A 15,304-nucleotide genomic window follows, 5' to 3' on the forward strand; every position below is an offset into this window, starting at 1 on the left:
CATAGACCTTACAGGTCCGTTACCAAGTGGTGATTACATGTTGGTTGAAATTGATTATTACTATTCTATGTACAAGAAAATCAAAGCATGTCGTAAGCATTAAGTAAATGATATAGATAGATAGGTATTGCAGAAAAAAGTTTTGGAGACATGGATGTACTCGATAAAGACAAATAACCAAAACAAAAAGGGTGAGAGTATACAGATAAAAGACGAAGAACACGCTATATTGACATACAAGTGGGGGATAAGGTATATGATGTGATGAATGCTAATTAAACGAATAAACTTAGTCTTAATTTTGATACAGCCACACATACGGTTAAGTACAAAAAATAGTGGAAATGTGGAAGTACAGAACGATTCAACACGACAGCAGTTAGGACACAACATATTGCCTTAAAAGTGAGAATGGAATTTTGTGAAAAAAGGAATCGATGAACAGAATTTAGAAATGGTAGTTGGAGGAAGTTCAAAAGAGGAGGTGAAGATGATAAGGAATTAGAAGACCAGAATTGAATTAAAGACCGAAGTAGAAATAACTATATATGTATGTGTTGATATTATATAATAATATTATACATAATATAAATAAAATTGTAGTTGATTTTCAATCATGTAATCAGAGGTTACGGTGATATTAAATTGATCAAATATTGATCTATAAATTGATTCGTTCGACAAAAAATAATAAAATAAGTAAAGGATGTAGTTAGTGTATGTGATTTTACGATAATGTTGAAGAATATACTACACTGGTGTAAAAATTATGGTAATGACAGTTTCTAGCACATTCACGTAAGTGCCTTTAACATATTATATGAAAAATATATTTAATATAATATTTTAAATTGAATGAATACTTTTAGGATAATACGTGATCATGTCGATTAGAAAATCAAATAAACATCGGTACAAATAAGTACCTACCGTATCTATCTGTACTCTATGATACTGTTAAATTTACAAAATTATTAGATTTAAAATTCCAATATACAAGCATTTTAATTTTTTTGAAGGAAATACATATAATTATTTAGTCTACAATATTCATATTTAATTAAAAAAATAACAAAATTGTTTAGATTGAAATAAAATATTTACTTACATTGTTATAAGATGATTATCTTATCATCATTAGTATGAATGAAGGTCTTGCTTTACAAGAAATGCGAGATATTGTGGCTTTCTGCACGATGAAATTATTATATTCAAATATTCTTGACAATGATACTGAAGTCTTGTTAACAATTAATGTGGTAAAAACAATGTTCGAACCCCTAAAACAGAATTGGTTTCACATAGAAATAAACTGAGAAATACCTTAGCTCGAGTAAGTTATTTCTATTGATTTATACCTAGATGTCTCATGGATTGCGACAATATGAGCTATCATAGCAGGTTCATAAAGACGTATTATTTGTTAATAACAACAGAACTCAACGAAGTGCAGTCAAGAATTGCCGCGTGCCGGAGAACATCTTGTTAATATTACAGTACATATAATATTAAATAAATACATAAAATAAGAGATTACGGTGTAATTCGTGCTTTTTAATATAAAGTGTTGATTTATGTGAATAATAATGACGGAAGAGGACGCAATTGAAACAGTGATTGGCCGGTTTGGTAAATACCAAAACTGGATTTTTTTCTTAATAACAATAGGTCGCTTACCAGCTGAATATCAACTAGCAAATGTTGTTTTCATTATTCCAAACGCTGAATACGTTTGTAATGACGAAGGTGCCAACATGACATCAAATTATTGCCCGTGCGATAACCCTGTGTATGATACATCTATCATGAGATCTGTATCCAGTGATTGGAATCTTATATGTGACAGACGGCAACTGGCGAGTGTTGCTCAATCAATGCTACAAGTTGGAATACTAGTCGGGAGTTTGTTTTATGGATTTCTTTCTGACAGGTAAGAGATATATATAAAGTAATAATAGTTATTACAAAATGTTTAAATTACTAACAACCACAGGCTTGCAGCCTTTGTCCAGATGACACAAATTAAACAAAAAATAATTAAGATGCGTAATCAAATACAAAGAGAACAAAATATACTACATAAGGCTCCATAGTTCCTGCGAACATTTTCAAATGAGGGGTGCGTGGGGCAGTTACGAGTTTTTGGCGGGCTCGTCGCGTCGCTGTTATATTAATTGTTTTTTATCGATGTTATCTTTTCAAGATTAAATTGCAAAATAAATGCTGAACAGATTTTAATGAATTTTGGCATGGAATTAATTTGAACTCTGGGATGCCTATTTCAATGTAGGTACATCTTATTCGTAGAAGATTATGAAAATTCTCATCCTAACCGTAGGTACCAGCCAAGAAAATTAGCTGATCAAGATTAGTTTCGACAATTTTTATTCATCGGAAGCCACGTAAATTTTTATTATTTTCGTCTTTGTTTTCCTTAAGATAAAATCAACGTCAACAGCCTTGTGTTCCATTTTTATCTTTCATTCTTATTGTTTTTTTTTTTATTTCAATGACTCCACGGTTTCCTCTCACTTCCCCAAATAGAAAAAGCGGCCGGCCAAGTGCGAGTCGGACTCTCCCATGTAGGGTTCCGTAGCAGCAAGTAACATAGTATAAAAGTTTTATAAAAAGGAAAATCATATTAAATTATTAAAATGGAAAAGTTAAAAAATCTTTGCTTAAAATCATACAGTGCAAATGGGCTGTCATCATTTATACGTATTAAAAAACTCCTTATTAGATCACATATATCACCTTGGAAGTGTCTCTCACGCAAACTATTTAGTTTAGAAAAAATGATATTAGAAATCTCAATATCATTTTCATCCAAAAAAAATTTGTGTTTCAGTTCTAAGCATATTATTACCCCCAAAATTTATTGTTTTTTATTTTTATTCTATCCATCTATTTTTTGTGAAAATGTTGATGCGGTTCACAGAATACATCTACTTACCAAGTTTCAACAGTATAGTTCTTATAGTTTTGGAGAAAAGTGGCTATGACATACACGAACAGACAGACAGACATGACGAATCTATAAGGGTTCCGTTGTTTGCCATTTGGCTACGGAACCCTAAAAAGCACCCTTTAGCGACAAGTAATATTTAGTTGATCATGGACTTGAAAAAATACCTATGGTGACCGCATCCACTATACCGTCGGGACTCGCTTCACGAAATGAAAACTTTGTATTAAATAATATAATATACTCATAATATAATTTACCAGTGGGAGGCTCCTTTGCACAGGGAACCGGCTAGATTATGGGTACCACAACGGCGCCTATTTCTGCCGTGAATCAGTAATGTGTAAGCATTACTGTGTTTCGGTCGGAAGGGCGCCGTAGCTAGTGAAATTACTGGGCAAATGAGGCTTAACATCTTATGTCTCAAGGTGACGAGCGCAATTGTAGTGCCGCTCAGAATTTTTGGGTTTTTTGAGCGGCACTGCATTGTAATGGGCATGGCGTATCAATTACCATCAGCTGAACGTCCTGCTCGTCTCGTCCCTTATTATCATAAAAATATATATATATATAATACGCCGTAAGGCTCAATTTCCAAATTATCTTGTTTATTCAAATGATCCAAAGCAATTTTTCATTAACTATACCGAGTGATGGCGAGATTAAGTGAAAGAAATTTCCAGGAACTTTTTTTCTTTTATCTTTTCTCTGCCAAAAGTTGAAGCAATAAGTAAGTTGTTTTTTAACACTTACTTTACGCTCCTATCTCTTTGCCAAACTGTTTTCCTAAACTTTTATGTGGTAAAGGTACTATGTATAACATAAATTGCCTTCTTAACGATACCACAGATTGGGAATGAATCGACCGCCCTCTGGCTATTAAATAATAAATTATAATGTAAGATATTTTTATGAAAAAAAGAAAGAAGCCCGCTGAGTTTTATTGCGCCCGTTCTTCTCAGGTCTGTAGTAAGTGATTTTAAATAATATTTTGAATAGAAATATTGAATTTGAACTGCGGAAATAGATAGCAATATCTCCATTATACGGACGTTTCCATACAAATATTCCATCCCTGGATAGATATTCCCCAGAGTTATTTTCTCATAATTGATTCCTTGTGAATACCTTTTGATGCTAGTTCTAACACCACCATACCAGAAAATCGCCAGCATTCCTTTTTTGCGCTCTTTTTAATAATTATACAATTATTACAAAATTTATTGCTATAAAAAATCATAATCTAGTCACAGGCCACATGAGTAAATAATTACTCGTATGCCCAGACTGTCCGTTCGCTTAAATTTATTTATAGATAATGTCTGAACAGCAACTGGGACCTTATTATAAAAATGTAGACATTTATTTACCTACCCTTAATACTATTATGTATCTTATGAAGCCTACTAAAATTAGTAACAAGCAATCCCTTATTTCTTGTGTTTATCATAAAAAAAAGTATACCACATGTGTCAGAAATCTTTGTTCATTAATCATTATTCTTTTAAAAATTACCACACTAGAAGCCAAACCAAATATTAGACAGTAATACTGAAATAACCGCTACAAGCCGTAGGGGGTATTAATCACTGTATTCAAATTCAAATTTAAATGTTTTCGCCAAAGAGTACCACATATTTCTTTAAATTTTTTTCTTAATGATTCTTTAGGAGCTAGGTTTTTAGGTCTATATTAGAGTGCGACTAGTCCTCTTCTGCAGCACATAGATGGTATAAATATCGGCTGCTCTGCCCCAGAATAATTGCATAACAATATACCATAGGACATAATACTAGGTATGGAAATAACTAAAGTAAACTAGTCGCGTCGTAATTATGTTAGTTAACTATCATTTTTTTTTTACCGCATATGCTGCAGAACTAAGCTTATTCGCCAATCCATCTATATGGCGGGCTCCATTGTAATTTGGAATCAAGAGTAATGCCAAGAAATATAGCAGATTCCACCGGTTTTACCATTTGCATCTGTGCATACTTCTTGAATATGTAGTAACAAACCTATCTTGGATGACACCGACTCCAAAAATTACAATAATCGTAACTAGTATAAGGTTAATAATTTAGATTGTATAAAAATACGCAATTATTTTTATACTTTTTAGTGCACATTATATCTATTGTTTTGGAATAGTGTTTTGAAGGCGGTTGTTTTTTTGCAAATTTTTTTTTATTTTATGTATTTTAGTAAATTTGAAGTAAACTAACTAACAATTTGTCTAAATCTGTGTAAATGTACTAAATTTATCAATGCAGCAATGAACGTAAGTACTTTGCAATTTGATTATAGACAGTGTTCCGTTACTTTGTCATGGATTCCGTTATCAGAACCTAACCAAATTCTCACCAAATTATCTTTGAAGTACCTATATGCTTTCCAATAAAAGAAGAATCATAGAAATCGGTTGGCGCGATATTGAGTTATTCGTAAATGTATTATCCACTTTGCTATACGTATGTATAGCAAAATTTAAGACTTTTATGGTTTTCTCATAGATTCCACTGTCAGATCTGGACCAAATTACAATGGGACTATTCGGGAAGCACCAGCTTTCAAATAAAAAAAGAATTATCAAAATCGGTTCACACAGTCGAAAGTTTTGAGGTAACAAAAATAAAAAAAATACCGATGAATTGAGAACCTCCCCCTTTTTTGAAGTCGGTTAAAAATATAAATAGTTCCCGCTAAAATTCACAAATACACCTTCTATTTTAGGCAAAGGATAACATTCTTTTATTATCCTGTCTCCATCCAATGGTTCTGTCGGAACAGTCAACCGGTTCTATGACGCCATCGCTTAGCATCTTATCCAAATCTGCGTCGACGCGCTCGCGTTGCATACACGGCAACGGTCCGCGCGATGGAATACCGGCTCCACTCTTCGTAATCGTGACCTTATCGTTAGTGTATAACCCAAACCTCCGCCAGACAGCTCCTTATACCCCTCCAATACGTAATAATTACCTTGCTACATTCCGTAGACAACTTAGTTAGTTCAACATTGAACCGCAAGTAATAATTCTACTTTTTAGTGCTCACTTCCTGTTCAATAACGCCTAATGGTTTTATACAGGTCGGTGCATCGGAAGCAGCTGCTGAGTCACGTTCCGCCGCCTCTAATGACATCTCAAGTTTAACGGCCGTCACAAATGACATTGAATCGTTCTCCGCGAATAATAATGCTCTGTGAACGGCTGGATCACTTGGCGTTGCGTAGAGACGTCGCTTCATTGTGTGTCTTCTACCGCATTTTTCACGGGGAGTGTTCTGAAGAGCTGTTCAACCTGATTCCTGCCGCCGAATTCCACCTTCGCACGACACGCCACAAATTAAGATATCATCCCCACCATCTGGATGTGCGGCTGTCCTCCACGGTGCGGTTTTCAAGGAGCTTTCTTCCACGTACTACAAATCTGTGGAATGAGCTTCCTTGTGCGGTGTTTCCGGGACGATACGACATGGGTACCTTCAAAGAAAGCCCGTACACCTTCCTTAAAGGCCGGCAACGCTCTTGTGATTCCTCTGGTGTTGCAACAGAATGTTTAATATAAAAAAAAAACTTTTACGTATTATATCCGCACTCAAGTCAATTAACAACTCTTATTCTATTTACATATTTATATTTAAGCATACAATGTCGTGGACGTGTGGCAAAGAGATGCCAACTTTTACCAGAAAACTGTCCTGTATTTGACTTACTCTATTAGCCACGAAAATGGTCCAACAAGATGAATGTGAATCAGATCACGAGTAGATCGCGTTAAAATGGTTTTTGTTTGCATAATATCTGCTTAGAACGATTTCGCTAAGTCTGTAAAAGTACAGCACGTAACTCCAAGCTTACTTAACGATAACTGCATGGTTCATGATGAACGTATTGTCCAGACACAAACGATGTGAGAGATCCTTGAGATTTAATCAATATAGATAGTGCTGATATGGTATCATAATAATATTATAACCAATATTATTATGAACACTAATCACAGTCGGTTGAGATTGTTTACGTTTAATATGTTACATGTAAATATATTTTTCCTTTTTTATAATGTACTCAGCAATGAGTTATATTATATTATTACCAGTGGAACAGACAGACGTTGTCCTGTACACACGTCTTAAATTTGAAATTCGATCCAGCCGTTAGGAGGAGTTCACTAACATACACATGAGCAGGAGAATTATATTAAATGGGCAGAATTGAGAATCTAAACCAATCTCAAATTCACTGGAACACAAAAGAAAACATCAAAATCGGTCCAGCCGTTTAGGAGGTAGTTCAATTGTCAATCTAAACCATTCTCGAATGCACCTGAAGACACACAGAAAGTTTCATTAAAATCGGTCCAGCTGTTTAGGAAGAGTTCAGTACAACAGACGCACAAAATAAATATATAAATTAAGATAAGAATTTGCGTTCATACTAGCAAACACATAAAAAAATATAAGTGAAAATGGCGTTGTAGTTCGATAAAGAGAATACGTAAATACATAAGTATTAAAAAAACAAAATTCAAACTTGCTAAAGTATCAAATTCATCTGATTCCCGCAATAAACTTTAAGTACGTTTATGTCTTTGAGCGGTGTCAGTGTAGTGGTGCGATTCGATACCTCTCTGTTTTAAGAACGCGTCCTTAAAAAGTGATAAAAATCTACATAAAGAAACTTAATTTATCACAAAACACACATGAAAACTTCATTCGCTAATGTTATCAAGATTTCACTAAATAAATCCCAAACCTACAGTCTATTCTATAAGATAATTTATATTAGGTAATTTTAAAATTCTAGACGGCCACGTTATCTCTGGGCCTCGCTGGAAGTTGAAGCCCCTTCCCGTTCCCCTTTCACCACAACGTTGACCGGCGACCGCGCTCGTCCTGTTGCGTCAGTATCAGTAACTCAGAAATATTGCCGTTACATGTCTTGATATTTTTTTGTTATTACTGCTTTGTTTTGAAGTTTTCAATGCTGCGTTTGGCTATTGTTGTATAGGTTTGTAGTTTTTGTTGTAATGTGCCGCTAAAATAGTACTGCCAGAAAAATAAATACTTTTGTTAATTTAGCCCTTATAAGATTCTTTAATTGATTTTTTTCAAATAATTATACTAATAATCAGCATCACAACACCTTTACTCTTTAATAATAATAGAAAAATAAATCGTTGTTTATTTATTGTAAAGAAGTTTCTATATAATATATATTTTAAGAATAAAAGTTTTCAGAACTGACGTCTGCGATATTAATTATTTTTTTTGGTTTCTTCGTCCATTATTAGGACAGGCAAAGGGTTCAAGCCAATACAGCCGTATTCAATAATATTATAATAGTATTATATTCAATAATTTATTTTACGATTTTTACAATATAGTTCTAACTACAAACGATTCTACGTTAAGCACGACGAATAAATAATTTTAAGAATATGTTTTGTTACGCCGAAGAAGTATAACTTCTTGCGTGCATACATAAGTATACACACTTTTTTTTTATTTTAGACTGTGGAATTCAGTAGAATCGGCCCATTTTTATGCTTGAATATTTTCGTAAAAAGGAATAAAAAAATAATAATAAGGAACTAAGTTCCTTTCCGATATCCCACGACTTTTTTTACAATAATATCCTAGTGATGATTGTTTTTCACGCCATAGCGACGACGTGAAACGTGACGTCATACGAAGTTTCGGTTGACGGAGCGTACATTTTCTTATTAAGAAAGTGTTACGGATCCAAAGATCGATACGAATTTCGCGATTAGACATTTTCTCTTTCGGTAAACGAAATTCAATTTATCATTATTCCCAAATTCACTTGTCATTTACTTTTTTGTTTACTGTTTCGTAACTACAACTTGACTTTTATGGTTATGTCTATGGTTCGGAACAAAAATCCGTCCACACTATTCGGATCCGAAATACTTTGGTTAATTTGAAGTTCGTCGTTCGTTCGTTTCGAACCGAAACTTCAGCTAACCGGATAGTATATATTAAGTAGTCATCATCGAATATCTATAGTACCAAAGTAAAACAGCAATACGTGAACATAATTACGAAATAGAATTTTACATTTTTGATTTCAGATATGGAAGAAAGATAGCCACATTGTTGTCTCTCGTAACAGAAGTCATATTTGTGGCTATGTCGGCAGCTGCGACAGAATTGTGGATGTTCGTTGCCTGTCGCTTTTTAATTGGAACAGGCGTTGGTGGCACAATGCTGTGTTGTTACGTAATTATTATAGAACTCAGTGGAAAATCATTCAGGCCGTACCTAACTGGTCTAATAGAAATAGCCTACATCGTAGGATACATATCTATGCCTGGTATAGCATACTTATTGAACGATTGGAGGAATATGCAACTAGCGTCATCCATTCCCTTTGCATTCACAATATTCTACTATTGGCTTATACCAGAATCACCTCGATGGCTAATTACAATGGGAAAGAAAAAGGAGGCTGTTCAACTTCTTACATACATATCGACTAAGTACGTATTTGTTACTTCATATTATTTATAATAAACTATAGCTGGCTTATTGTGATTCATATGTTTTCTGCGGAAGGATGAAAATATTTTTAGCTGTCCGAAATATTTGTATATATTTTGTAAAATTTAATTGTTACTACGATATAAATACTTCAAATTTGTTAATTTTATGTATACATAAATTTATGGCTTACGTACACTCTTAACAAGAGAAATGACATCAAAAAGAATTCTAAAGGAATCAATTTTGAGAAAACAAATGCCTTTTTATGCCTTTAACAGCCATTACTTCGCATAATTTTATTTCATCCAATGAACCATATTTTTAATCTAATTCTAAATATTATGCTGATATTATGTATTTTCTTGTTCACAATCCAACGAATATTTTGATTACGCTTCATAATTTGTTAAATTTCAGAAACAATATGCCCGTCGATAATATTGAGAGCATGGTAGATAAAGCTTACGAAGAATCTCAAAAGGAAAGAAAACACCATTATGGATCTTATTTGGATTTATTTAGGACCCCAAAACTTAGAACATATACAATGATAACAGCTTTCGTATGGCTGTGCTGTAGTCACTCATTTTTTGGTATTAATCAATATATAGGACTACTCCAAGGAAATATTTATATAAATGTTGTACTATCCGCCGCAACGCTTATTCCAGCAATGATTTATGTAATATTTGCATCATTGTATATGAGAAGAAAAGCAGCAATAATAGCGAGTTTTGTAGTGACTGCTGCGTCACTGTTGTTTTTTCTAGTAGTTCCAAAATCAATGGAATCGATTACATTAACTCTAGCTATAATAGGCCAAACTGGTGCTTACACAGCGTTTGTACAAATTTATCTGTTTTCTTGTGAAATATTTCCAACAATTATACGTAACTCTGCAATGGGCTTTGGTTCAGTTTTTGCTAGGTTTGGTGGTTTCATTGCTCCGTTCGTAGTCAATGTTGGTATTGAATGGGTATCAATATCAGTATTTGCTATCATAGCTTTAGTTGCAGCATGTTTGTGTTTCTTTTTGCCAGAGACAAAAGATATTGTACTTTTGAATACAATAAACCAAACAGAAAAATTAGAGTCACCACAAAAGCTGGCCAATGGCATCAAATAATTAGTTCCTAATACATAGTATTTAAATATTATAAATTATTAATATATTTAGTGTTTATTCCGCTAAGTTATGTTTATCTACGCCATCCGCCTGCACGGTTTATAATTACGGGTGAACCGAGTCCTCCAGCAAAGAATCGGCTACTGAAAGATATTAAGACATAACATTGAAATATTTATGGATTTCCGCAAAAAAAACGCCTAATTCAATAAATTTAAATTATTTATATTTTACCATAGCACTTTTTCCTTGCCCAATATTATGTTTGTATGATAGGTAAGAAAAGGGGCGTTCAATTATTATTTAGTTATTTATTTATACAAAATATATTTCTGGAGTACAACTTTAGTTTAAAGAGTAAAATATTTTTTGTTCAATGGTGCCACATTAATGAACGATAAATGTGTATTATAAGCAATACTTGTGAATCATTTCTTTCCAATAGAACATAAACTACAACACGCTACATGGGGCACACTAAAAGTTTTGCACTTCTAGCTAATCGGAACAATTTTAATTTCGAATGTTATATTTTTTGAAACGTTACAACCTTCTTAGTAATAAAAAAAAACAATTGGCGGGAGATCATTTGTCAATTGTTTTTTATCACACATCAAAGTTCTACGTACGCAACGAAAATGGAATTAAGTCGAAAAGATTTTAGAGCGACGATTTTTCATAATTTTAAAAGATCTCTCTCTCCGCAAGATTGTTCCGCTCGTCTTCAAAATCCTTGTGGGAGAGAAACAGCTTGTTTCAGCACCGTGAGGCAATGGTTTGCTGAATTAACGAGAGGACGTGTTTCTTTAGATGACGAATTTCGTGAAAGGCGGCCTTCAACGGCCGTCAACGAAAATAATGTGGCTGCTGTTAAGCGGCTGATTGAATAAAACCCGCGGAGTACCTATGAGGCAATTAGAGGACTATTGAGGATTGATATGAGCCATATTCAGAAAATTTTACACGAAGAATTAAAAGTTCAGAAACTTTGTTGTCGTTGGATCCCTCATGAACTGACAGCGGAGCAGAAGCGGGTTCGCGTAAAATGGTGCTCACAGATGCTAATGAAGTACGACTACGGACATTCTAATGCTGTTTCTATCATTGTCACAGGAGACGAAACGTGGATTTATTGTTTTGAACCGTTTGACGTTCTGACGTTTTGACGTTTATTGTTGTACATAAGGTTTTGAATATCTATTGTCTACTAGTTGACACAGCAAACGTTATATTGCCGTATAAAGTAATAAGAAAAAAATCAATAATTAAAATTTTTGGGGTATAAAAAATAGATGACGAACGATTCTCAGACCTACGCAATATTAAATCGTACATAAAATGTATCGTACTACAATAATTATTATATTCCATTGCCATCTTGCAACCTATTTCTGTGGATGAAACAGAATATAAAAATAGGCGTTGATTGTAGACGGATGGCAATTTGAAGTTGGATGTATTTTTTAATGCTGAATCATTTTTCAATTTGCGCCCAACTGGTGCAGACACACGCCATACCACAAAAATTAAATTGAATTGAATTGGTTGCGTTCAGAAATTTAATTTGTGACAAAACTTAAGATTTATCAATCTACATAAAAATAATCTGATAGATAGTAAACAACTGTAGTTAATCTAACTATAGTTAACTAAAATTAAGTTATTATTCTTTCAATTTGATTTCTGAACGATGGGGTAAAAAGGAAAAACAAAATTGTTGTTTTTATATAATTCCGAGCATTTTCATATTTATTCACCTTTTAAACCTTCCCTGGACTTCCGCAAATAATTCAAGACCAAAATTAGCCAAATCGGTCCAGTCGTTCTCGAGTTCTAGCGAGACTAACGTGTTCGTTTGCTGAATTGCTGTTGCAATTCATTTATATATACATATATATATATATATATATATATTTATATTAGAATCAGATCACATCAAAGCATATACGGTACTATACATTAATTTGTATCATTTATATGTTCGCTTTAATATTTCTTCGCAAGAGATAAAAATATTTCATTATACCTGTAACAACCCGTGGTGATGTCAATGAGTAGGGAGCAATTAAAACTAAAACTTTTGAACCCACGAACAAAAAAGCAATTAAATCGTCCTCTATAACTTACAAATTCATACATACGATAATGCCTGTCTCTATGAGGGGAAGCAGAGAATATGTACTTTAATGGAAGTTTCAGTTTCGGTTTCGGAAGGCCTTCACTTGCTTTTGATAGCCACCGCCCTTTATGTGCTATGTATACCAAAAACACCGCCAGCCGGTCAACCATGGCGAAAGACGAACTATCGATCGTTGATCAACTCGTGACTCACTATGTATACAGACAGCTCTGGAGAGCAAGAAAGTTGTAGTAAAAAGTACAGACTTATCTAGGCCAAGTTGTTATCCTTTGGGATAAAATGGACAGGGCTGAATTCTATGAGTCTGGGGTTTAGGGGCACACGTTCTGTGTACGAAGGAAGAAATGGCAACTGGCCCTTTTAACTGAATGTCCAAGAAAAACAGAGCTTGCCGAATTGTTTTATCTCTGTACGATACTTTAGGCAAAGGATTCTCCACATTGTCTTTCCATTATCATTAAAGTAAAAATTGAGGCATGGAGAGTACCTCGAAGATCGGCCGTCTCCCTTGCTGTATGGGCCAGGGAGTCATTATCTATACACAGCGGAAGTCGCTAAGGATTGTAACAAATAATTGCTATCAATGTGGACGTGCAGCCATTTACAGTGGTAATATTTAAAGAAAAACTTCAGAGCTTGACAAGAAAGTTTGAAATAGTCCAAATGCAAACTGACCTTTTTCACTAGCATCAAACCTTTCACACGTGCTTATTTTTCGCAATTAGCCTATACAGCCTAACGTCTTTTGTATTCGGGTACAAATCGCTGAATTGAACAAAAAATATCTACAAGCAATATAACGTGACTGTAGATTTTTTAAGTTGCGTTCGAAAAGAAAACTGGTTATAGTGACGATACCCAACTTTGATGAAGTAATATATTATTTAGAAAAAGGTCAATACGTTAAGCTAGTGGGAGACTCCTTTGCATAGGATGCCGGCTATATTATGGGTAGCACAACGGTGCCTATTTCTGCCGTGCAAGCATTACTGTGTTTCGGTGATTACAGCATTATCAGCTGAACGTCCTGTCCGTCTCGTCCCTTATATTCATAAAAAAAACCTAACTTGGTAATGACAACAATGTTCATTTTCAAACAAGACTGAAACCATTTTAATAATACGTCTTGTTTTGTGATTTTTTTCCTTATATTTAGTTATTTAGTATATTTTGTTGTAAACGTAATGTAGAACGTACGGCATTCCACACAAACGTCCATGTGGTTTATGGTGTGTTATATGGAGTATTGTATTTTCATTTAATAAGTTCCTAAAAGAGAAAGCTACAGTAATATTTTAATAACTAGGTGAAATCCTAATAATTTATAGATTCCAAATGCTAAATTTTGACTAATTTAATGTTACTTTATATAAAATAAAATAAAAAATGATTGGAATTAAGTAAAAACTTAGATAATTAATACGTCTAGATAGAGTCTATTGCTGTGAGACAACCGATAAAAACAGGTCAAGATAATACTTTAGTGTGCGTGACAAGCTACGTCTTACACCCGCGATTTGTATGACACTTTGTGTCAGTGTGCGAGATTTGCTCATAATAGAGGCTAGTTCTAAACACAATTTATTTCATAGTCAGTCATAGTCTATCTAGACGTACGAATGATCCAAGTTAAAAAAATTACAAATTGTATAATAAGTTTATGGTTTGATAATAATATGTATATTTGCCATGAATTGTTGATTATAATATAATATGACACCTCTTATGTTTTTTCTGAATATATTATTCTATGCTGTTTATTAATTTTAATCCTACTTTACTGACTATTGTAATACAAGTCTGCATCTACTTGAAGTAAGCACCTACTTACTCTTTCAATAAAGTGTAACTGACCTTCTAGGCAAGATAAAATTGTAGGTAATAATATTAACTATAGTCGGTCTCATTTATTGCCCTTCCCCCCGCAACACCACCCACTACCCGCTGAAATCTTTAGTCCCCCTTCCCCGCCACCGTCTGACACCCCGTGAGGCGGCCGCGCACGATGTTGTCGGACTATAGCGTCAAAACAAAATATTATCTATAAAACCTTTTATAAAAAGATTTGTAAATAAATTATATATTTTAAGCATTTATTTTATTTAATAATTTTCTGATATTTTTTACTCACGACTTCGACCTAAATGCGTATCGCGCTCTCTCGGAATCTCAAAAAAGTTAGATAGTTAGAGAGGCTACGTAAAAACTTCGCTTCCAAAACAAACATCATATTTAAATTTAATAGTAGATTAGGCAATACATAAAGGTCTCTCACGTCATGGGCGCAATGACGCTCTATACATAGTCATTACATGGGCGTCATTTTTGTATTAGAAAAAGTGACGTCACGAGCAAGACGTTTAACTAAAGGTAAGTGATACTTCTTTTCTGTTACAAAGTGGGTCCCATCAAGATCCTTGATGGAATCTAAAATTCTGAGTTGCATCGCAACTGTGCTCGTCACTTTGAGTAATGACATGTTAAGTGTCACTAACCAGGAAGTTTCACTAGCTACGGCGCCTTTCAAACCAAAACACAATAATGCAGGCACATTATCTTCTGA

The 15,304-nt window shown here is 33.9% G+C and overlaps 1 protein-coding gene across 1 annotated transcript; it reads left to right on the plus strand.

Moving 5' to 3' along the window:
- Window positions 1–1,430: 1,430 nt before the first annotated feature.
- Window positions 1,431–14,830, plus strand: LOC126972224 (organic cation transporter protein-like). Its single transcript, XM_050818867.1, has 3 exons — window positions 1,431–1,930; window positions 9,064–9,471; window positions 9,893–14,830. Exons 1-3 carry the CDS (start codon window positions 1,587–1,589, stop codon window positions 10,599–10,601), a joined length of 1,461 nt encoding a protein of 486 aa, XP_050674824.1. The 5' UTR covers window positions 1,431–1,586; the 3' UTR covers window positions 10,602–14,830.
- Window positions 14,831–15,304: the final 474 nt, after the last annotated feature.

The sequence above is a fragment of the Leptidea sinapis genome, chromosome 25, assembly GCF_905404315.1.
Source record: "Leptidea sinapis chromosome 25, ilLepSina1.1, whole genome shotgun sequence".
Classification (NCBI taxonomy): Eukaryota; Metazoa; Arthropoda; class Insecta; order Lepidoptera; family Pieridae; genus Leptidea; species Leptidea sinapis.